The following is a 25918-nucleotide window of genomic DNA, read 5'->3' as shown; positions in this document are numbered from 1 at the left end:
GTGAAATTAAAAACTGTACATGCAAAATTTGATATAGTGACTGAGCACAGTGAATGATTGCAAAGTCTGTAAAAGCCTGATGTCACTGTCAACTACTTTTTAAAATTATTTAAGTACAGAAGGATCTTCTTTTTGCCCAGTTGCCTGCTCTATAATCCATAATTATTTCTGAATTACACTGTAAAAATGCAACATACACCTATTAATTTTTCATCTGACTGACATAATAGAAAAACGGCTGACTGTGAAAAGCCTAACAAAAGGCATGCAAACTACAGACAAGATGGTGACTGTGGCTATAAACAAGAGCTACTTATAGGTGATTGTGCGCAACTGTGGAAAAGAGATCTGAAATAAAACTTCATGAAGTCGAACCCAGGCTGAGTCTGACAAAATCTGAGAATAAAAACCTGTGACTTTTATCCTCTACATCTGCCCTGGATTATCTAAGAATGGCTGCTAAGTAAATTACAGAGCTCAGGAACATTCCCATAATCCAAGATCTTAACCCCCCATGCCACTGACCCACAGTCAAATACCAGTGCATGAATGTGTGTGTGCGTGCGTGGTGTGCATGTGTGTGTTTGCATGTCTGGAGGGAGTTTGTCCAGAGTTCACAGCCTGTGCATGTGAGCCTGCGTATGCATCACTTTATTGCAGTGCTTGTGTGTGAGTGGATGTGAGCGTGTGGTCAGTCTAGGGGGTGCATGAGTGTCTGTTGGGCAACCGCTGAACAGACCCCCAGCTGTTCTTAAACACTGGAACAGCCTCCCCTGCTCTATTTTTTCAAACATGCTTCAGACTCAGTTCCCATGAAATTGGCCCTTCTTTTGGCTCAGTCAGAGATTGCCCGGACTGTAAATGGCTTCTCCGGAGCCTGCCAAGGGCCAATGGGGGCCAATTCAAAGACAAAAAGGGACAAAGAGAGACTGACAGATCTAAAGTTGCCTCACTGCCCCTGTGGCACTCCTGCAACCACAACAATAATTGCAATCTGCATTTCTGCTCAAACATCAGTGGACTATATAAAGTTATTGGATTAATCCAAGCTGTTGAACTTCAGCTAACATTTATTTGCGAACGGTGTTATGTAAATTATGGTGAAATAGTGCTCTCAAACAAGGGTTGGTCAAAGTGTAAGGCAACTGATTGATTGATTGATGACAAGCAGAAAGACAAGTTTACAAAGTGAGTATCAGAAAAATGAGGAGGCATGAGATTTGTACATGCTGCTTACTGGTTGCATTGCACTTTTCTTCCAAGTGACCCAGCGAGTGAAGTCATTATGCTTTCCACTCTCTCAACGGGAGGTGGGGCTTTTTCGTGAAAACTTATTCTACCCCGCTGCACAAAGACCAGTGTGCAGTCGCAGTCTCCTCCACGCTGTGAGTACGCAGCTCCTGCACACATCGCCCCAATTTGGAACTAAAGCCCACATTGCATGAGCCTGCATACCTTCCCTGCAGTTTTCTCGGCCGTGAAAGATCCTCACTTCTTCACCGCGGCAGTTTTCCAGCAGGAACTCCGACTCCGAAAACTGGAATCCCTGAAAGCTGGACCTGTGTATAGAGACGCTGCGGGAGTGGTCTGGAAACTTTTGCCATCATGAGCACGCCAACGGTCAACCTTGATACCTACAGCCTGTCGCTGCTCACGGCCAAAGAAGACATCCTCAACCCCCGCTCATCCACCAACTGGTAACGCATCTATAGTGCTCTTGAAGGAAAAAATGCGTCTGTCCACGATAGCAGAACTTGATTTCTCTGCAGTCTGACGTCAAAGAGTAAATGCCAACTTTATAATCTTCTCTATGTGAGGAGAAAATTGCTAAGACAAATTGGTCATTTTTTTGTGAAAGGCTTTTATGTTCCATTTTGTTTTTTTCTGAATGAGCCACAGCCTTTTACGCACAGCCAATGTGGCTGTTGCGTAAACGGAGGCTTGATTTCACTTAATCCAATGAGCGATACAGAGGTTGCCAGGAGGGACTGGATTATAATTTACAAACCCAGCCATGACAAATGCATATGGTTTAGTGGCACAGGGATGTGTTGAGACTCTGGGAGAGCTGATGTTGGGTGTGTGTTGCTATATTACTATACGCTAGGCGGCTGGTGTTGCTCAGAGCGCAGCAGCTGGCCAGCAGCCCACCGTCCTCACCCGGGCCTTGCGCTCCATGACTTTGCTATTCTCTCTGTAAGAGCTGCGAGGCTTCGTTCTTTGTGCTGAGTATCATGTTTCTGCTCGTGTGCTGATCTCTGGTAGGGGTTGTCTTACAGGGAGAGGACCTTTAATTTGACAGACAGCATAATATGCATGCACGAGTATACAATCACGAACCAATCCATTTATAATGCTCAGTAATAACTAAAACGTCTCCAATGAATAAATATTATTCAGGAAAAAGATATTAAAGACCAACAGAATGCAGAATGGACTTGAAACATGAATTCAGATCCAGACAATGAAGTGTTTTGCTGCTCAACTTTCTTTCTGTTGAGGTTTCATTTTTGATTCTTGATAATTCTTAAACACGTGGAAAGTTGGACTGATTATTACACTTTTTCCCTAAGCACCTGACGCTTGTCTCATTTTCACAGGGTTTGGCTTGTCTGTCACTATGGTGCCCAATCCTTCTTTTCTAAACAATACCACTTGCCAACTCTGTCTGCCATCCCCTTCCTCCTTCTCTTTGACTATGTGTCTGTGTGTGTGTGTCTGTGTGTGGTATTGTCAAATCCAGCTACAGACAATGTTCTCACTGGGAGACATGCTATGATCCCTATCTTTACACGTATCCTCTCACTTTGATGAAGTTATAGTTTAGGGAAGGAGGCCAATGCTTGAGCCCACATGTGTTGTCATGTGGAAGTGAAGGACTGATTCTGTCTGTCTCCGTTTTATCTCCTCTGCCCCACATCTCTCTCTTTATCACATGATTCCCCTCCCCACTTTTTTCCTGGCTTTTAATGACACCAAGCAGACATGAGAATATGAGTTTGAGGAACACTGTGTTTACATTGACATCTTCATGAATGGGGTGGAAAAGAAGTTTCACCATTCTAGGCAGAACATGTTTGGTTTCCATTCTTTCCTGCAGTTGGAAAAATCTCTAAAAGTTTCCATGTTCAGTATCACTATGGAGGCTTTGTCCCAGTGTAACACCTCCGTATTGACAGTTTACTGAGCCAGCAGTTCCTCATTCAAGAGCATTTCCCTAAGTTTCAGTGAACAATAGATCAGGTTAGACAATAATAGCAACCTCTTTTTTTCTCTCTTTCTCTCTCTCTCACCTATAAACAGTTGCATCCATCCATACAATTAGATTGTCCTAGCAAGATAATAAAAATTAAAAAAAGAAAGGAGAAAGAGGAGAACTGAGAGAGAAAGAAAGAGAGAGATCCTCCAGCATTCATTGAGCCCACTTTCGAAGGCTAAATAACTCTGCAGGGATTGAATAGAGAGGTGGGAGGGGGACATGATGATGTCATGATTCCCACTGTCAAACCAGTGAGAAAGACACCCATCTTGTGTTTGTGTGTGTCTGGTTGTGAGTTGAAGGGATTTTGTACGCACGTTTGCATGTGAATATATTTGTTTCTGGATGTGCATATGCAGAGACTATTAAAGTGAGTCGAGAGCATTGAGAAGTTTGCATCGCGAGGGGTAGGAAGCTTGTTTTGTTCAATGATCCCGCCCCCGCTGTGTGGCCTTGAGGTCCCTGTGTGTATTATCTAATGACCTTGTGTCCTGAATGGGAAACAGACCCTTTGTGGGTGAGACTCTGAAGAAAAGAAGAGCAATTTCAATGCATCCTTCATTCAGACCTCTCTGCTCAACATACAGCCCTGGAGGTCTCTCCTTCAGTCTTCCAGACCGCTGAGGACTACAAAGTGTCTCACTCGTAGGCTGGAGAGTGGAGTCCTGCACTGTCTGCATGTGTTTTGTGTTTGTGTGTGCTTTGAGAGACAGACAGAAAGAGAAACAGAAAAAAAAGCATGTTCCCAAGGACACTGTCCAATCCTCTGGGCAGGAAATAGTTCTGATTCCTTGCTGCAGAAAACAAGATTCATGTCCAGTTTACACAATAATAAATGAGTCAAATAGGCAAAGGTCCATGTTGCTAATGTGGCTGTGCACAAATGATTTGATTTTCATTTTTACAAGCTTAGGTTGTAGCACAAGCTTTAAAAAATAAACCCTTTGTTTTTAACTGTTCTATAAACTCCCTCCGTCAATGGTTTGTTCTGCACAATTGACACATTTGCAGCCAGTGAGACAGTGTAAATAAGAGCAGTTTTCTATTACTGGAGGTATTTTCCTACCAAATATCAAATAGACTGCTGCACCAGCCTAGCCAAACATGCAAAAGAGGGGGGGAAATCAGTTTAGAAAATGTTTACAGCATTGTTTCAGCCTTGCAAAGCATATCAGATGGGAATTCCTATTGGGCTGTGAAGCAGTTTGACCTCTTTTCATCAGAATTGGGTGTGGGCCGTATCTAGACATCTGTGGGCCCTGGTGACTCTGAACACACCTCAATAACATCTTTCTTGAAGTCCACACTGCTTTGCTTGTGTGAAATGTTTCACCATGCTCCTTTATTTCAGTGAAGTAGTGACTCATTAAGTAAATATCTGATTTCTTTGTAGTAACAGAGTGATTCAGTTTCGATGAAGTATTCAGAGACCGATCAATCTTGTCCAATCCCACACTATTTTATTTACATTCATGAATGAAACGTACGCACTGTTGCCATATGTTGCTGCTTAGAAAATGACATTATTATGAAGATGGTACTGTACTATTATTGAATGCTGACAGAGAAAAAGTTCATGAAACTTGTTTGTGTTTTTTTTTCTAGTCCAGATATTTCTTTACTAAGAAAATACTTTTAAAGTAAAACAGTATCCAAAGAGTTAGATATCTTCCTGTTAAAGATGAAGTAAAAGCCTTTATTTGTTACTAGTTTTTTTTGGCAAAAGCTGCAAAGTGATATGACACCAAATGGTAATGGAGGTCATGAAATTGCAAATATCTTCAGTTTTAGCAGTGTTTTGTAAAAGGAACCTTTGACAACATAGTTTTCGGGCATCTGCTTTTGAAATAGCGCTGATGATGAACTTCTCTTTCATTCTAGCATGTGGTTTGGTGACATCAGGGATGAAGGCGTTATGTAGATTGTGTACATCTGTCCTTTCTGATCAACGCCACATCTCAGAAGAAGGAATTTCCTTACTGTACTGGCACAAACATTTACTTTGACTCAAGGATGAATTGATTTGAGTTTGGTGGTCAGAGGTCAGACGTCAAGATCACGGTGACCTCACAAAACAATTTTTTTATGACTACGTATATGCTAATTTTTACACAAATTAATACAAATGTTTGAAAAGATAAAATGAAGAAGTGATAAAGTCAACTTCACTGTGATATCACAAGTGGTCTCAAAAACACTCTCAATGAAGGGGAGATTGTGACCATATTTCCTGCAACTTGCCTGGTTGGCGGAGGCAAACAATTGCAGTTGTAATTCTAGTATCTTTTAATTTCTGGCCTTGTTGATCTTTTCTTTGATTTTGACAGTCTGTTGAAAACTAGAGTAATCCATCTTACTGTTTTTTATGTAAGGGGCAACACAGAATCCTCTCTGATCTCGTGTGAAGTGACTCGCCTGCTGATGATAAATGGAGGAGCCTTGACTTCATCATTGGCCTGGGGTGTCTGTGTTGCTGCTACTTGCCAACGTTTCCACAGGCTCATGCATGATTAACCAAGACCCAAAGAGTTCCTGGGTCTAAAGTTACATAGATGGAATACACCTGTGGGTGTGGGGAGAGGATTGGAGTGAGGAAGGTAAAATGCAACGCTGCTAGTGTGTGTGGTTGCACATCCGTGAATGTAAGCGCTAGTGTAGTATTTCTCAATTTTATTTCTTGAGATTATCTGTGACAGCGCAGCAGGTTAGTTATCATAGTTGTAAAGATAAACAACCATTATCATAAAGCTGTTATCAACAAGTTACCCACTGAACTTCCTTACACAGCTTCTGCTTTTTGTTCTGTTCCATAATTATCCACGTGTCAAAAAGAGACCTAGCAGCATCATTAATGCTGGTTGTTGACACTCGAGCTGTTCTGTAATCCTCACCTATCTCTGCAAAGGTTATCATAGCTTTGTGCGATGAAACAAAACCTACCTGGCTCTGGAATCCCACAGAATGAAAACAAGCAGCCTGCTTGGTTTCCTCCGACTGTTCAGGACAAGGCTTCAAAGGCCACACACAGCGTTGTTGTAAGGCTGAATGATAACAGGACGTTTGATTGATCCTTGATATAAATAGCGGTATAATGGCAGTTACACTGGCACAATGCCCAGTCCGCTCGCTGTCCTTTGTTTATAATGCTTTACGACATTTGTTATAGTGTGTGATATAGATCTCTACTGATTGCCAAACAGGTTTGTATCCTATCACTTTCGGTTGCTGTGAAAACCTTGAGGTGCCAGTTTTGGGGAACTTGAGCACAATCCTTGACTGACTAACTTTGGAGTACTTGGGCCATCCAAGTTCTTCTTCTACTATCAGACCAAATATCAAATATTCAAGCTTTTTTTTTCAAGCTTTTGCACTACACCACTATGCACCTGACCACAGCGCTGTGTAAGCGTGCCATCTGCAAAACACTACCCTCATCTTGCCTTGCTGCTTGTGTGAGCAAGTCTGTGGGTGGTATGTTGATGACAATGATGGCTATAATGGCTGTTATAAGTATCTCTGTTTAGTGAACTTAGAATGATTCGAGCAGTTAGCACTAAACAACTGCTTATTCTTCCCTTAAATGTTGTTTAGATTCAACCGGGGTGTAAGACAAACCTGCAAGGTAATGGTGGGTCTCGAGAATGATGAGAGATGACAGCAGAGGGTTACACTGCATGTGTGTACGTGTGTGTGTGTGTGTCTCTGTACGTGTAGGTTCCTTAGCGTGCAAACTGTTGGGTGCAAGACCACAAATTGACACCATGTTGAAATGTGACTTGTAATTGCTCCATAGAAGGCGTAAAAGGTTAGTAATTAATGTTTCATGAGTTGGTGGCAGTGCAGTGCTGTTGTTTGTCTGTTCGGTGTCAGTTTTCTGTTGGAAATCCAAAATTAATAAACCAAAAGCAACTTAGTACCTAGAGGGCGTGGTATCTCTGTTTTTACTATAGTAAAAGTCTTATATAAAGGTTACTCTGAACAATAAACCTCAAAGTGTCCTGTCACTTGTCCTCACACAAGATCACTCTATGAAATCCTTCTTTTGTTCGTTTAACAAAAGAAGTGCCTCAGAACTGTTGACCTTAATCCAGATGCCCTCTACGCATTGTTTCCACTGGAAATCTTTCTTTTTTTTATGCCCACAGCAGTGGACACAACAAATATGTGACTGATGCCCTTTGCAGCTCAAGATAAAGGCTGAGAGACTTTGTTGGAAATGTTTTATGAAGAAAAATCTTTCATGCTGATATTATGAAAAATGGAAGCTGGATTGAGGTGTATTGCTTGTTTAACTAATGGGCCTTAGCATTCAAGGGTGTGTCAGATAGCTGTCTAAAAACATCTGTATTTTAGTGTTTCTTCAAACATTGGCAAGAAGATGGGGTGTCTGTGTACAGCTGAGGCACTTTCAAGGGATATCTGTAGTGAGTCTGAGCTGAATTTCATGTCCTCTGTGTTTGTCTCTGAATCCATGTCCAAGTTATGGAAGACAAGTCTAATCTGAGTAAAGTCCTCATAACCCTAACCCTAACCTGAATCAGAGTCATCAAGGTTGAGTCTCAGTCAAGTTCCAAGTATTTGATTCACTCGATATCTGAGGAACAGCAGAAAATTCTGTTGATGTTTATTTGTATCTGAGCTGCAGGGTTTTCCAAAGATTTAATGAAACCAAGCCTTTGGCACTCAAGCACGATTTTATTCCATAATGAGAGTGGTGCTCGTGCTTGGATTGCACTATCCTGAAGCTGCAGAACGTGAGACAGTGTTCTCTGGTGCATCACCTCCCAAATATCTCCCCCACAGCTGCCTCATTGCTAAAGAATGAACACATACACATAATGAATGAGGTCAATAAGGTCAAATTGAATTACTCTTTGAAAGATCATCACTGCAGAGATAGCAGATGTGTTGCTTTTAATGAATTCCAGAAGTTAAGATGTATTTTAAAGTCTCTTCTCTCTTGCACCACAGTTTCAAGGGTGCCAAACATGCAAATGAGGAACCTGTATGAATTGAGAAAGTATCCAAGCACATGTTGATATGTCTTATCATGTTCAGTCTGGTTGCGCTTCTCTTATTAGGTGAGCATGTCTGACAGCCTCAAATCTTTTGACAGGTGATAGGATACTTACTGTTATTTTACTCATAATTACAGTTAATGAGATCATCAGACATATGCACTGACATCCTCCTGCGAACAAGTATGCATTGACACAGAGCCAGTTCTCTTAGGTCGCACACCTTCCTCTGTACCATAGCTTCGATGACACTGTGAAGTGTCATCAGCTGTGTTTGCCAAGTCGATTAAGCAATTGCTTCCACTTCACCATGGCTACAAAGGAACAACACAGTAATATAATCATGACATACAGAGAGTTAGGTATAACCATCTTGCAGCCAAGTCACACTGGATGCATTGCTTTCACTCAGAACTCCACTTTTCTTTTTCTGTGTCTTGTTTGTTCACTCGCAGGTGGTGGGATTGGATTGTGGGTGGGTGAGAAGAATTGAAGAGGCTCTGTTGTCCTGACGACCCTCGTGGGAAAGTTACGGTGTTTGTTAAGAGAGACTGAATGGATTGGGGGGGTGGGAGGTAGGATGGGGTGAGGCGAGAAGTACTGATGAGGCTGGGAAGGGGCTTCAGATGAATGGGTAAGGACACTTGGTAAGAAATATAGAGAAATAACAAGATGAGAAAGAACCACACATGAGAAGCTAGTGAAAGAAATGCAGCGAGTGAAGACAAGTTCAGCCGGGAGGTCTTGGCAAGAGGTAGTTGAAAAGCAGAATCAGCAAATGATTGAAGTTGGGGGAGTGATAGGGTGGAGAAAAGGGAAAGACTGGAGGACAGGTGAAGGGGTGAAGAGGAATGAGAGAAAGATCAAAGCATTAAGAGAGGCTGCAGAGAAGATGGGCCAAGTGAGGTCTAAGTGGATCTCTGATACTTAAGAGTTTGCTTTGCTTTGTTTAACTGGAGGAAATGGTTGGAGATAAGATGCCATCATGTTTTAATGGTCCCATAATGAGGAAGGCCATTCCTGTGTGTGTTTGTGTATTTGTGTGTAGAACTGTGGGACAGCAAGAACAGGAAATGCCAGAGCAATCCCAGTGGACGATGATTTTAGAGGGTTTATCATCATCCTCTCCTCTCCTCTCCTCTCCTCTCCTCTCCTCTCCTCTCCTCTCCTCTCCTCTCCTCTCCTCTCCCCAACCTCTACCTCTTGCTCAGGTGCAAGAAAACAAAATATTTTTCCATTCCCTCCCCTTAAAGCTCTCTGAGCAAACTGTATGCCTCCCTGTAAGAGTCATAACAATTTACCCCATAGAGGCCCACCATAAATGCCCTGTAATACTTCCACCAAGACACTTGCCCCCAATAACCACATACTCTTCTGCCCCCTTGGAAACCTTGTATGCACTCTGGCTGTTTCCCATTGTGTGCTATTGTTAAATGTGCCCCTCTTAGCCAACCCATTTATACCTATATCCACAGTCCCTGGTGCTTTTCATCGTTTTGCCCAGCGTGACCCCATCTTTGAGTGGCTTTTCTCCAACCTGAATATATCCCTCCCTCTAGTGCACCCTCTCCATGTGCCCCATCACTCTTTAAGCAAACACCTTCACAACACTGAAGTGCATGTACCCGTATTCTATTAAACTCTGCTTCTACTCTGTTTTGGCCCAAAGCCTACAGGGTTTTTCTTTACCAGTACGAGAAATGTACCAGACAAGGGGTGAGCTTACTTACTTACTAACTGAATGCTTGTATGTGTGTGGAGATTCCAAATAAGGCATATAAATAGATAACGTTTTACAGCTTTAAATACATACGGCTTGAAATAGTGTATTGCCAGCTTTTATGCTGATGAGACCCCGTTTTAACTGTACATATTTTCTCTGGTAAATGCACATGGACATCGTTTTAACACTGCTTTATGTGATCTTCTCGATAAATCTCAGAATGAACTGAGTTGCATGTTGAAGTGTTAATATACCTGCATCCACTCATCACTGTAATCAGCATTATGTTATACACCATAGGGGACTGCTTTCTCCTGCTGAATCCATAGGTTACAAAGCTTTTAAAGGAGGGATACTGCTGACGTGAATCTTCATAAAAGACAGTGTACACGTACAGCCATAAATGTTGTCACATTCTGTCTAGAGACAAAATATACTGATAAAGACCGACACACAGATGCACACCTACAGGTTCATATTACACAGACAGAAATGTGGCAGTGTGGTAGCTAAGTAATTAGTACTTGTGCAGCTCTACACAGTCACAGACTAATGATATGTGGATTAACTCGCGGCTGTAACACGAGACCAACTGTTGTCCACCCTGTCCCACAATTCACCACCTGACAGTGTGGTGCTCACTACAATTCAGCTGTGTTAGCCCCTCAGTCTAAGCCTACATGTTTTCTCTGTGTTTATTTCAACTTTTGAATTGACATCCATTATACAGCAGTACAGTTTTCATCCCTCTTTGTCCGTCCCCCGCTCTTTTCCATCTGCCTAAACACAGAGAGGGCTGTTTTGTGTCACATTGTCCTTGGCAGTGATTTAATTACTTATTTGTTTAGTTTGTCATATTCTAAACTTCTCTGGCTCTGCGTTTTGCTGAGAAAAGGCATTTTCCTCCCTCCCCTCCTCCTTTCAGCATTCCATCAAGTCTCTCCCTCTGCCCCTCACAACCTCACCCTCCACGGACTGATATTGTATGCACTGTGTTGTTTTACCAAAGTTTTCCAACATTTAATTTAGCTACACTTTCTGTTCTTTCTTATTATTTTTGTTCGCCCCACTCTTATCCCATAATTTACCATTTGCTCCAGGCTAAATAGCTTCAGTGGTCTGTAATAGTCTCCAGGGGAGTCTGATGTGTCCTCCACCCAGTCACATATTATGGTGATCAGTCAGTGTTACTCAGTCAGGGTGGATCTGGGCAGGTACTGTACTCTTATGGGTCACACAGGCAGCCCAAATGTAACCTACTTCACACTGACTTGCATGACTGTTGTTAATGGGGAGTTAAACATGATTTGTCAGTGTCAGTATGACCATTTTTGCATAAAAACAAATATTAAATAGGTGACAAAGTACAGGCTACCTTAAATTGTCCTATTCAGTGCATGCAGAAATTGCATGGAAGAAAATTTTAAAAAATGAAGGTTGTGACTAACATGAGATCACGTCTCCACCACTGTCTCAACATCCTGTAGTCAGATGGTCAACACAGTTTTCAAAAGTATTTGAAACTTGTAAAACAAGCAGAAGTTTTTGCATTACTTTGAGTCACTGGAGCCCTACAAGTTCACTTGATTGATAGCCACGTCCAGTCAAGTCACTTTTTATTTATAGTGCCAAATTACAAAATAAATTATTACAGTGTTCTTCTGAAATAGGGCAGATCGAGACAGGACTCTTTGTAATAGTCTTTACAGAGAACCAGCACGTCTCACCATGAGCAATCACTCGGTGACAGTGATAAGGAAAAACTTCCTCTTAGTTCTTTGTAGACTTTTTGAGAATATCAGTGACTAATACCAGTATTGTGTTGATCTGTTCTGTCAGAGAAGAAGCTGAAACCTTCCATCACAATTTCACAGTGTCTGCTTGTTGCAATTATTGTAAGATTACAGCAAACAGTTGGATTTGTTTTTTGTGATGAACTGTCACTGAAGCTGATGCATTGTTCATTACCTGGCTTGTACTATTTACATTATTAGAATGGGAAACAAGTGTTTATTCTTTGAGTATAAACCTGTCATCTGCAAAATTGATGAAACCTTCATTTTATTTTTTACGGAAATGTTAAGCATTGACTGCACCAAGCTTTTTGTGTGTGTCCAGTAGGATATCCTGACAGTCTGTTTGGCCACTGTAAATGCTGTTGATTGGGACTTGGCACGGTTTGGTTATAGGATCAAGGTTTCTGTGCTAAGCTCTACCATCACATAATAACCTTAAATGCTGAGTCTCTGCCAGAGGTTTACATAAGGTCTCTCCCTCAACACATGTGAAAAACACTAGATACACAATGGAGTTTGACTATACAGTTTATGTTTTAAAATAATAAGATGCCCCTGATTATTATTCTTGCACAAATTCTGAATTTGTTATACAAGCTCCCTCTCATGGGACATAAGCTGAATCCCATTTTAGCAGGAGAGGGGCATGTGAGGTTTCTTGTCTTCAGTAGGAATGACAAGAGATAGATATTACACCTTATAAGACGCTGCGTCTGCCAGGCGATGTTTGGCTTGTTTATATGCACCTTCACCCCACATTATTGCAGGGATTCACAAACATCCTGTTAGCTGTTGTCTTTGGTTTCTGTATGTTCTTTGCCTTGTGATCTTATCAGTCCATCAGCAATGTTTTGCATTGAGCAATATACCCCACTCTAAATTACATTTCTCATTTTGTGGCAAATAGAAGAATATAACCTCACTAATGTAATTTGAAGTTGTCATGTGGGAGTCCCTGGTGCTGTGTGTCAATCCCTTCCTGCTCAGCAGCTCTTACTAAGGGGCCCTGTGTCTTGGTCTGTGGGGATTACCGCATATACAGCCCACTCTGTGCAGGGCACCTGACTGAATAGTCTGGATGAGGGCATTAGTATGAGGACCTAGACGATCCCTTTCTGCTGCTTTTCCCTTCTCTATTTTTGTTGCTACTCACCTCTTTCCTCACCTGCTTTTCAAGAGATGCCGTCCCGCCCTTTATGTCTCTTGCTCCTTTTCTAACCTCATCTCCATTTTTATTTCTTGCACACCTTCTCCAAGTGGGTCTAAGTCTGCTTTGATGTGGGATAGGTAATGACACAGAGAGGTGTTCACAGAAACACCATTCCTCAGCAGAACAGTACATTATTTTGACATCTATGTTTCATCACTTAACAATAAAATTGATGGACAATCTTCATGCCTTCAGTTTTTTCCCTACATTTCTTCTTAATCAGAACCATATAAGACCTAATAAACCTTTGATTTATGTAAAGTGTGTGTGCTTCCTAGGAGCATCTTGTGGACCACATCAAAGTTCAAACGTGCCCATGTGGTTTATCCTGCCACATTTCTCAGTCATGATGTTACGCTGATGCATCACCTTAGAGCACCCTGTACCACTCTGTAGGCCTCTACAAGCCAGACAACCATATTGCCATTCTCTTTTTTCCCCCATTCCTCTGTTTGCTGGCTTTATCAATCTCTCATTCCGACACTTCCTCCCTCTTACTCACATTTCTCTCAAACTCTACCCATAAACCCTTAATTTCTCTACGTCTCTGTAACCCAGACGGATGGAGGAATGCGTGTACCACTGGGGTCGCCGCATGGACACTATATGAGTAACATGCCGGACAAGGGGGGGAAATGACTTTTTCAGCAGTTGAGCCTGGCTGGACTTGTTTTGCCCATGTTTGGCAAGAGGAAATGAGCGCTGTGTGCAGTGGGGACGTCTCTGAGCTCCCCACTCCAACACAGACAGAGAGGTAGAGAGACAGGCTAAAAATAGCACTGGGAGCCCAGGTCAGCTTTGAGCTAGGAGTAAGAAGTTTTGGGGGCGGGGAAGCATTCAAAAGACTTCATGGGTTAAATCACCCGTCTTGACAAATGCCTTACATGAGAGTTGGTGGGACCACTGGGTATGTGTGTGTAGTAGTAAGACGAGAAAAAGGAGCAAAAATAATGATCTGATGGGGAGTTTAATCTGGGCAGTCAATCCCGGTGAGAGCTCCCAGCCTCTCATCCATTTTCTCATATCTTCCTCTTCATGTGCAGTTTATCATATCGCAACAGCGTGCCTAACCAAAAGTCTCTCATATCTCCCCTGCTGGCGAAGATGGAGTGAATAAATGACCCATGAGCCCACAAGATCTCCCTGTCGGAGAGACACACGGGGTAGGAAGTGTGGAGCTGAGGGAGAACAGATGAGATGAGATATTGCTTCATGTTTGTGAAAGATGTATGGCTTGCTACAGGATTTTAAGTAGCAGGGAAAGAAATATGCTGTTATTGGAGATGTCAGAATAATGCATTTAGAATAGTAATGATGGTGAGATATCAACAGAATATGGATATATTGGAGGTAGCGAAGTGAACAAGAAGAGGAATAGGTGGTTTTAAAGCTCAAAATACATTCTCATTGGATCATTCTGTTCATTATGTGTAGCAGTGCTCTAGTACAATGAAATGCATCCCGAGAACATCAAAACAAAATAAAAACTGGATGAAAGGACAAGAAAAGAAAAAATCCCCCAGTCTTCTTAGACATTACAACACAAGGGAAGTGTGTACACTGTGTTCAAGAGCTCCCTATGTGTTACCACATTCAAATGGTGCAGCGTTTGGGTTAGTGTAGTGGAATGCCTGGATAAGTGAAAACAAGGCCTTCTCCAGCACCGCTCACCATCTGCTTCTGTTATGTTCATCTTGAAATGGTAGAGCGTAGCATGTTTGGAGGTATTACAGGGGCTCTGGTAGTCCAAAACAAACCACCCCTATTGTTACTGGCTCAGGCTTACAGTATATTGTGTGTGCATGTGTGCATATGTGTGTGTGTGTGTGTTAGGGATGCCTTTGTTTTTGTGTACTCTGAAATGAATGGCTGTTTATTTTTTTAAGCTGTTTTGATTGGCTGGCTGTGGTAATGATGCACATATTTAATTTCTTATTGTTAATTACTTTTTTAAAAAGTTGATGTTTCAGATTATGACATCATTGTTTTTTCTTCCATTTTCTTCCCCTTTGCACACCCCCTCACCCCTCAGCCTCTTCTCTTCTCTTCTCTTCTCTTCTCTTCTCTTCTCTTCTCTTCTCTTCTCTTCTCTTCTCTTCTCTTCTCTTCTCTTCTCTTCTCTTCTCTTCTCTTCTCTTCTCCACCCTCTGCCCCTCCCTCTCTCAAAGCTGAGGTCATAGCTGGCTAGATTTGGAGGTGGGCTGGAGTATAGACACAAGAGAGTCTGTTTTTCTCATTAGTCCATAGAGCTCACAAAAAACTACATGTGTGAAGGGATCAGGGTCTATCTGCTGTGTTTGTTGGGGAAAATGCTACTGCCACTAAAACTGCTGACACTACTACAACATTACACTCACAAAGTTCATCAAGTGATGACGACAAAAAAGAGAGCATCCCACCAGCTCATTTGGTATCATGTGGATATCTTTGGCACCATGGGTCAGCTACTGTAGAGACTCATTTTCTTGCTTGAGGATAAACACTTGTGATGTGAACTTGAACCTCCAACTTCTGTTTGGAGAGCTCTACACACTTCACCACACCATTGGCATATCTAGATAATCATTCAGTGGTTTACCACAGGTTTGGACATTATCCTCTGCTACAGTAAATAGCAGTGTAGAACATGTTCAGCTTCAAACACCTGCAACATGCAGAACACTGAACATTTGGCAGAGATTATCTTTTTATCTCACATCAGTAGCTAGAAAGCTTGACATACTTGACGTGTTCACTGAACAAAATAAATTATAGTAAGTTTCTACCATGCAGCTAATAGTTTGATAACTGGTGGTGGAGGCTTCAACAGTCCATGGAATAAAACTTTGACAAGGTTTTGGGGAGGTGACTTACGTAATCTTCTCAATAAACTGCAAACTTATTGTGCCAGGGCACATTAAAGATGTCTTATCCCTCAAGGTAGACTAGAGGATAGAGAAGGATCTTTTACCGCTCATTGCATTTGAAAACCTTGACCTTAATCGTATCCAAGACAGATTAAATAAACTCCCCGGGAGAAAAATGTCTGAAAATAGGATCTTTTCGAACTCCATCTTAGCACAAGCTCTGGCAGAACAAAGAATCCCCCACAACACAGTGTATCCTCGTGTGCAAGCCTGTTCCCTGTGGGTGGAGAATTTGCACATGTAATTAAGACTCCTTCAGAGGCACAGTGACCTTTGACCTTGACTGCTTGTGAATGCTGACCTTTTGGAATTTCTTGAGGACCAGGGATAAGTAAATGTAGCTTGGTGTCTAAGCTCTGGATGCTGGTAAGACTAATGAGGGAGTGGAGTGTGTTGTTTCTATAGGTATTGCTCCTAGACTAATCCATAATGAGATCTGTGAATGATATGGGCGAGACACAGCTTAATGCTGGAGAAACCTAGAGAATGTTTCCATGAGTTGCCTCATATTCGGGCAGAATGTTATTCAAAAATATACAGTTTTACTTGATAACATGATAGATACACTTGTCGGCATTATCAGTGCATAAAAAAGTGAGAGAGCAGTGTCAGCCTTCTTCCTCACAGGGCAGCTTGCAGCTTGCTCAGTAGGGTGTACAATATGGTTATTGTGTCCTCAGCACACACTCCCTCTGTCTCACACACGTACAGACATGGATTGACTTTTGTCACTCTTTGTTCTTTGGACAGACAGAGACTTGTTGTATCAGGAAAAAATAACACAGTGATTCAGAGATGCTAACTGAATTAGCTGGCCTGATGTCAGCCTGCACACAGCCGTGCTGTTGTTTTTATAGTGCATTTTGTATAGTAAGAAAGAAGTTTTAAAAACCCTCTCCCTGTCCCTGGGTCTCACTCTTGGTGTCACTCACACACTCCCTCCTACTGACATACATCCAGAAACACACACACAAACACACAGGCCATTCACCTTTGGCCCATTGTAATAGCTGCTCATGGCCTTATGCTCCTGCTACCCAGCTCCAGATGTTCTTGACACACCCCCTGGAGTCCTACAGAGAAAAATTTACACAGAAACACAGTCAGACATGTGCATGTATATGTGCACAAACACACACACACACACACACACACACGCACACACGCGCACACACACACACACACACACACACACACACACACACACACACACACACACACACACACACACACACACACAGTCTTAAAAAAAGTGTTGACAATTAATCTCACTGCAGGTCATCTACAAAAGTCACTTACCTCACACAAATGTACTCCCAGTTGTGCTTCAAACACACACATGAGAAGCATACTGTATATCAGCACATGGGTATCACTGTGGATTCTGACTTAACAGTACAGGTAATAGCTGGTCAAAGTAATCATAGCTTTTGATTAAAATCAACAAAGCTTACAGGAATACTGATATTTACAGTTTTCAGTTTTCAAAACCTTAACTACAGAGTCTGTTCAACTTTGGTGTCATGAAAACACATCATAAGTTGCTGAGTTGCCCCAGTGACCTGTTGTTTGACTGATGAAGGGTGTGGTAGGACAAGTTTTCACCTGCAAAATGTCAAAAATCCTGTAGCTGTGAACAGCAGTGGTTGTGTTTATTACAGAAGCCATCAACCTAAGAGGTAGACACTATAAAAGAAGGTCATTTGTCAGCTGAGCGCCTTGCTGTTTTACACATGTACTGTAAAGGCCTCTGGGTAACAAAAGCTGCAAGACAGGGAGGAAAGAGTGAACAAGTGTATGTGTCACTGATGCAGAGAATATATTTTTATAAGTGCATTGTAGAGATGCTTTGCACTGCAGGGAAGCTTGTTATGGTTTAGACAAAGTATGTGCAGAAAACATCTGGCCACGAGTATGTGCCTGCTTGTGTGTGTGTCCCTTGTGTACGATTGTAGACTGAACACATGGCATACCCAGCTGTCCACATGTTCATGCTTGGATATGAATGTTCTGGATGTACCATTGCTTTTGAGCATAGGTAAATCAAACAAGTAGTTGTTTCAACTGTGTTTTATAACACACAGCATTACAAAATCTGTCACACATGTCTCAGTAGCTAACCTGTGTGTTTGTCTCTCTTACAGGGCATTATTTGCATATGATGGGGTAACCAATAAGCTCAAACTGGCTGACTCAGGAGGTAAGATCGACTATCATGTGTTTTCAGAAATAAATAATTATTTGAAAACCTAAGCGCCACAAAGAATGATGTTTGTCAGCTTCCTCACTTTAGGCTTGAAAGGAATTCACATGTCTTCTTGTGTTCAGTATCCTGTTTTTCTTTTGTCTTCCCCCCAACCTTTCCATATCTCTGTCTCCTTTCTAACAGCGGGCGGTGTGACAGAGCTGGCAGGGAAGTTTCACATAGGCAAGCCACAGTATGGATTGTGCAAACTGGGAAGCAAGGAGACAGGAGGCCTCCGAATTGCTATGATCAGTTGGGTGAGTGGCAGACAGGCTCCTGGGGCTTAGCTCATGTAAACATGAGCCTATCATAACACACATACCAGCACAAATTACAGAAAAGCAGATATATATGCTTTGCACATACACATGTGAGCACTCAGATTCATTTAGTTACAGCAAAGTCATTTACTAGCTCTAGGATAATGGGTTTAACATCTTAAGTCACCACATAAAGCGAAATCTATGCACTTATTAACCTGTAAAATGCCTTGGAGAAAATCCTAAGGCGCTTGGCTTATTCACATTCTGTGGTTCTGTTTTGACACAGGCTTATTTGGCATCTGACATGTGGGAAAATAATGTGAGAATATGCTATTATGTAATTGTCGTAAAATACATTTGTCAGACACGTGTGGAACACTTCAATAAGAGTGTTATTTCTACATCGAGTTATAACAGTGTTTTAAACTGCCTGTGATTATCTGAAACTCACATACATACAGTACATACACTGTCATTACTGTCCACTTCCATATTTTAATGACTGACACACTATTTGAGCTTTCTGTTTCTTACATACAGTTTTGGAGATTAGTCGCTATGACATCACTGTAAATCCTATTGTTCCACAGGCTGCTCTTCCTTGCCTTTTTATAGTCTCCTCAGAGAGAGAGAGGTATGAAATGAATGTAAGTGTCTACATCCTGTGTTTGTCTGTAGGTCGGCCAAAATGTGGATGACTACCGCAGGACAGAATGTGCCAGCCATGTTCCGGCTATCAAGAGCTTCTTCAAGGTGTAGTAGATCAAGATGTGCTACATCCCTTATCATTTCACTTTTATCTGACTTATTAATGTTCATTTCATCCACTAGTTTGTTGTGTCTGCTTGGTTTCCCCATTATAAATGTGAAATAAAGATGACAGGCAGTAGCTATATACAATATAAACATAGTAAACATACAGTATAATCCTGTGCTTGGTTTCCCAAGTTCCTTCTACTGAGGATCATTTTTTTGACTCTTTCTGCTTTCTTTATCCCTGGACTTTTAGACTTTGTGCTCTCAAAATCTATATTTACACACAGTAGTTTACTTTGTATTGTTTTGAGAGTTTCCTGTCCTCAGTCCACTTCCTGTTCTATTGGTGTGCTGGTCCTGTGTGTGATTGGTCTATCTGCCATGTCACTACCAAGGGGAGACTGCTACGTTATGGGTTGAGAGCCCCATTGTTCGTGGTGTAACCTGTGGGCAGATGACAAACACAAGTGGTGACAGGCGAGACAGGAAGTAGAGAATTTAGAAATTCTGTGTGTTTTTATAATTCAGTTGCATGTGTATGTACAATGCAGGAGAAACTGCATATATCCATGTATTAGCTGCAATTTCTCTTCTGCATCTGAGCCCCTTGAAAAGTGTTTATTTAGTGTCTCAATCTAAGTAGAATTTGAGCTGACCTCTGGGTTCACTGGCTTCCATATAAAGCCATCACCCAGTCAACTGCAGAAGTATCTGGGGAATGTTTGTTGTTTTTTTGTCTCTCTTTCTTTAAACAGTTGATGTCGAGTCTGGAATTCCATGTGATGCTGTCTCAAAACGACTTACCCCTCTGTGAAACTGTGCATGTGCGTGTTTGTGTGTGAGCGCACTTGGGCTTCTGTACATTTTCATGTGGGATTTCAAAATGGTAGAGAATAGAAATGATTTCTTGGTCAGTATGGAGGGGGTGAAGAAGATTGTTCCTCCTTCTGTGGATTGTGGGAGAGCTGTGACCTCTAACCTCAGCAAACACACACATGTATGCATTCAGACCTGCCACTGCGACATGACAGTGCAAATAACCCCTCGTCCCTGCTGCGTCTGCTCACTGGCCTTTTGTGAATATGAGAAAAAAGGAATAGAACAGGAATAATTCATTTAAAATAAAAACCAATGTGTTGTTCTGATAGTTGTTGTCTGAGCTTGAACTGTAGATTTTCCATTACTCAGCAGTTCAACTTAGATTTATTAGTTAAAGATGGCTCCATCTGGAAGAGAATATAATGCACCATGGACATTATAGGCCAAGCATATGGAATGCATTTGCAGAAATATCCTGACCCAAAGACTGTGGCAATGATACATAACTGTGTTATCCCATCTTCAACTTTGCCAGTAGATGTGATGTTTTTCACACTCTGTTAAAACCCTGTTAATGGCTTTAATCATGTTTCCCATCAAGTATGTTTTTCATGAACAAAAAACGCTCTGTTTTTAAAAACTTCATTTGCTGACAAAGAATAACTGAAATATCAAGGGAGGCTTGTAAAACAGCACAACACTCTGCCTCATACGTCTGTCTGGGAAATCATCTGGGGTTGGTGTGTGATAAATTCTTGAAAAATGATTACGCACACTGGTTTATTTTATAGTATATGTCAATGGTTGGTTTTTCCAGGAATGTGGAATTTCGCAACCACCTGGTAAAAATGAGTAGTCCCAGAAGTGACACTGTGCACAGTTGTTTGCGCAGACCTCACAAGTATCAGGAATAACAGGCATCAAATTGCATCTGTCGCAGACACCATAAATGTATCCATTGCAATGAATTAAAAGTTGGTCACTTGATTAGTCTGTCATCAGAAAATGAATCAACAACGTAATTTGGATTTTGACAGTTGCCGGTCAAAACAATTTTTCATGTCCACCTGTGCTCTAGGAATATATCATATGCATTATTCATCATTTTGTCACATTTATTACAAGTGATTTATTGCTTTATGATTTTCACAAATTCAGTAATGCTTAAAGCAGGAGTAAGCGGAATGTTTGTGTTAATATAAGTCTTAAATAGTTATATCTTCCGACGGCAATCACTTATATAGAGTGTTTGGTCTGAAACACGGGTCTGTCAGTCACTCTGCTCTGCTGTAAGCCGAGGAGAAAACTTTCCTTGTATCCTACAACCTTTATCCAATGAGGAGAGAGAACGGCATAAAGGGGCGGTCCTCTCTGTGTGTGCAGCCAAGGGATGCGCGTGAATGTGGTGACATAGGGACGAGGGCGGGGACTGCTAACTCCATCAGCTGACAGGAAGTTAGCCAAACCGACCGAATCGCTTACTTCTGCTTTAAGGAACAATTTCTGTGAATGAATCTGGTCACTTAGCAATAGGTGAAATAGGATGAAAGAGATTTAAATAGTTGTGTCACCAGTTGCCAACATAATACACCACATTTAGCGGACAACAAACAGATTCCATAGCTTTTAACAAAACTGCATGATGACTGGATAACAAAACTACAGAGATAATCTACATACATAGATTTACTCAACCGGGGGCTCAGTTTTTATGTGTTCATGCAACCTTGTTTTTTGTTGCCTTGGATACAATTAGTAAAACTTTCCTTTGGCACTTCTTATTTGTTTCTTTTTGTTATTTGTTTCTTTCCTTATCTCTTTTTTTTACTCTTTTTTTTCTCTCTTACTTTGCGTCTCTCTTCTAGCTTGCTATGCTGCATGTCCCAGCTGGCAACGATGGGGTTTTGTCAAGGCGAGTCTGCAGCAGCAGATTTGGGTGTGTTACATAGTGCGCTCTAGTGTGGCATTAAGTTATGAAAACTAAATATGAATAGGGTGCAGATGTTTCCATTGTTCTACATTGGCACTCAAATAATAGCAGTTAGAGTTAGATCCAGATGTGCATGTATTTGTGTGTGTATGAAGATTAGATGGTGGATACTGAGGATCTCATGAACATTAGTGAGATATGATAAAGAGGAGCAGAGCTGGAAATAAACACAAAAGCAGTTTTGATTATAAAATCCATCGTTAATTAATCAAATGCTTGGCACAGAGTCAGATGTCTTTTGGGTGCAGTAGGAGATTTGAATTGCAACATAGAACAGTAGTGCTATTGTAAATATGGACTAAAGAAACACATTTAGGTCAAGGCACTAAACCCTGAAGCACTTACAATTATTAACATCTGTCATCTCACACACACTTCAGGACGGAGGCTTTAGTTCATGTCAACTACCATAAGCCCTTTATACTGTATGTCTTATTTCAGCCAAAGAACTCAAATTATGCAAGCAAATATCTTGACTTCTTATGAGCATAAGATGTGATTAATAGAAAAAGAACATAACCTCTTTTGTTACAGTAAAAGGAAAGTAAAATTACTAACTAACTATCAAACTTTAAGCGTTGATACATTAGTATATTACCACATCCATCTACTGTCTCTCACAGTTGAAACAACTCCTCTGAAGGGGAGACACTGCATAAAGCAGTTCAGTTCCAGAGCACTGAGACAGTTTGAGCAGAGCTGTGCCCAATTATAGCTGGAAAGTAACTCTCAACCTGTCATATCACCTTGAGCTCCTTTTCCTCCCAGAGAGTTTATACCCATCCATCGCAAATTTTCTTGCCCAGGTCATCAGTGCCACAGTTGCCTCCTATTTGACCCCTATTTTGGGATATTCCCATGAAATCAATCAAGAGATAAAACATTGATAGGAGTGATGATGACACCTTTGTCTAAATGGAGCTGTTTACCATTAGCTATAATAATGGGATATCAGTATTTAAACAGGACTAAATGGCAATTGTGAAGACATTTCATTGCTGTGAAACATGGATTTTAAACATTCATGAGTTATATCGTCAAACAAATATGAAAAAAGTATTGTTTTGAACTATGAAGCATTAACCATGATATCCTGTGTGAGAAAACTTATGAAAAATGTATGAAAATGATAAGAGGTCCAAGATTTGCATATTTAAGGGAGAACTTATAGACAGAAGAGAAAGAGAAATTGGCCTGTTCTCACAGGTTTTTCAGTCTGATAGTCACCTGCATACCACTGCCTGAGCTGTGCATTAGGAGGCAGGCTTGTTGTCAGTAATGGGCTGATAGCGATTTTCTGACTTCACTGTGGGCCATGGTATGGATTGTTGTTTCCATGATTCTCCCCAGCAGTACTGTGGATGCTTGCGCTGTGTGTACATGTGTGCGTGTGCGTGCACATGTGCCTCCAGTTGGCAGCTAGAGTGATATGGATTATACACTGTACTGACATGTATTATAAGGCACATTGAATGCTCTGTTCAGTGTCAGTGTCAGCTTCAGTGTTGTCACTCAAGCTGTGGTTTCCTGTTGGAGGCTGACAGACCTGGCCCTCCATCAACACGCCTGGACTCACTCTCCACGGAAATCATTCGGCGGTACTGGCCACATACAAATGCCTGTGTACATACACAGACATGAGTTTGGCCCATGTTTGACATTTTGATTTGTGCTATAGAAAAAACAGCAGTGGAACATGACGTTTTAGTTGTGTGAAAATGTGATATGATCTGTCAATAGTCTTTTTTTTTTTTCCATATCTCTGAATCTCCTGTAAACTTGACTTCCAGGTATTGAGCGTATTGCGTATGAAGTGTAGTCTGGTCTTGTTTTCTACCCCGTTCTTTGCAAACAAACATGTTTTCATATGTTTTCTTTCTCCCTTTTGCTATTTTAACCCCAACTTTTCATTTTTCCCCATCTCCCCCTCTGTTCTCCACAACCATCCAAACCAATGCATTCCTTTCCTCACACTAAAGCCAGGGAGTGTTTTTATTTTCTCACAATCCTTATAAGTGAAGCTGTTGCACAACTGTTTGGCTCCAAGTTTGCATGACTCCCAGTCAGACAAAGAGAAAACCACCTGAGAGACTGTGTATGGATTATGTTTGCATGTGTGTACAGTACATGAAGGAGGATTATATTCACATCTGTCTTGGTCTACTTACCATTTCATTTCATTATATGCCTTCTTTGTTTCAGGAAGCACATGTGTTCATTAGTGCAGAGAAGACAGAGGATGTGACAGAGGAGAAGATAGGAGCAGAGCTCAGCAAGGTCCAGCCCCAAGCTCCTGCACAGTGGGTGAGGAGGAGCTCCAGGTCTGCTGACAAAGAGGAGCTAGTGGTGAGTCTGCTGCAATACCTCATCTGTCCATTAGATGGAGGCAGAGACTTGCATAAACATCTTGTGACACAAGTGGAGGGTGGAAACTGTGTTACAGGTTACTACTGCAGATATACAATGTAAATAAAATGGCATTTTAGAGAGTTTTAAGTATAGTTTTTGAAAACTAAAGAATACAGTGTATTGTATATAAATATATGACATGAAAATGTGCCTGTATGCATCACTGAAAAGTTGAAAAATTTGTGGCTCTGTATGTTCTTGCTTTGTTTCTTTCATAGGGGACAAACTACAGAAAAACTAATGCTGCAATGGAGATGAGACTAATAAACAGAGACTCCTTCTGGGCACGTGCAGAGGTATGCTAAAGTAGCCTTCTCTTTCTTCAGCCTCATTTGAGCTGCCAGGATATTCTACAGCCGGATGATTACTGCCAATTACATTTGGAAACTTACTGAATAGAAATATTTAGATGCCGCCACACTGGTGACATAACTGGATGCGTTATGATGCATTATGCTTGAGAGAATATCTTCAGAGAATATCTTGGACTCAGGAATGAACTTGATAGATTTTGGTGGCCAAAGGTCAAAGGTCAAAGTTTCTGTGGCTTCATAATTCATTGGGCATATCTCAATAATTCATACATCAATTATGACACAATCTGACACTGATCACAGGATAAAACTATGAAATTATGACATTTTATAGCTAATAGTCAAAGGTTAATCTTATGCAAAAGCATGGCCTCTATTCAATGCTGTGACTCAAGAACAGAAAGGGAGGTTGTGTCCTGGAACATTATTGATAGGCATGCAACTGCCAGCTGTAAGTTGTGGTCTTTATTTAAAAATGAAATGACAATACACTGTAGGCCCATACTGTTGCTCTATGTGTTTCAGCGTGAAGAGGAAGCGAGGAAAGACGAGGAGAAGAGACGAGCGGCAGAGGAGAGACGGCGCCTTGAAAGAGAAAGAATTCTGAAAGAGCGAAGAGATGCCGAAGAGAGAGACCGAAAGATGAATGAGAAACTACAGATGATTGAGGAACAGAGGTTGGAACAATGTAGTTTCCTCACAGTAGTGCCCTCTAGTGGCTGTATATTTCTATGGCCTAGAAGTACATACAGTACTTAAAAAAAGAATTGCAGATAACATTTAGAAATTGTGCTACTTCATTTGATTCTGTGTTTCACACAGAAGAAAACAGGCAGAGCAAGAAGAAGAAATGCGCAGAAAGGAGAAAACGAAATGGGTGAGTGAACACTAATACTTGCTAGAATTTCATATATTTTGCATAGAAAAAATTGTGAAAATATACGCTTTGGGCCCGAAACGTTGTCAGTAAAATATTCTGGAGCAAAACGAGGTTGTGCGGGCTATTTCTTCTCCTTTCTTCTCTTTTCTATATATTTTGCATAGAAAATGATGAAAAAGCCCTCTGGCCAAAGCAAGCCATGTTTTTATGGGCTTTGCCAGTTGTTAACCAGCAACAAATGATGTTAACAAATTACACCATTTCTGCAGTATATGCAAAGTTACACTGGCTACCTTTTACATTCTGCACTGAAAAATCAACTTAACAGCT

At 41.2% G+C, this 25918-nt stretch overlaps 1 protein-coding gene across 2 annotated transcripts in view; it reads left to right on the top strand.

The window, feature by feature from the left end:
* Nucleotides 1–1261: 1261 nt before the first annotated feature.
* The window catches only part of LOC146981643 (uncharacterized), a 30392-nt gene continuing 5735 nt past the window's right edge, over nt 1262–25918 (top strand). Inside the window, exons 1-9 of one of the 2 annotated variants that reach the window (XM_085787072.1) lie at nt 1262–1385; nt 1517–1697; nt 18057–18112; nt 18302–18414; nt 19099–19173; nt 24188–24331; nt 24613–24690; nt 25234–25385; nt 25531–25585. In XM_085787072.1, the coding sequence (XP_085643198.1) occupies nt 1606–1697; nt 18057–18112; nt 18302–18414; nt 19099–19173; nt 24188–24331; nt 24613–24690; nt 25234–25385; nt 25531–25585 (765 nt within the window). In that variant the 5' untranslated portion in view covers nt 1262–1385; nt 1517–1605. Of the gene's footprint in view, nt 1698–18056; nt 18113–18301; nt 18415–19098; nt 19174–24187; nt 24332–24612; nt 24691–25233; nt 25386–25530; nt 25586–25918 lie in introns of both variants that reach the window. The other variant, XM_085787071.1, reaches the window with a different exon arrangement.

This window comes from Trachurus japonicus, chromosome 9 (assembly GCF_045865225.1).
Source record: "Trachurus japonicus isolate A0001 chromosome 9, Traja_1.0".
In the NCBI taxonomy this organism is placed as follows: Eukaryota; Metazoa; Chordata; class Actinopteri; order Carangiformes; family Carangidae; genus Trachurus; species Trachurus japonicus.
The sequence above is the reverse complement of the archived record's forward strand: the minus strand, read 5'-3'. Positions and strand labels throughout refer to the sequence as shown.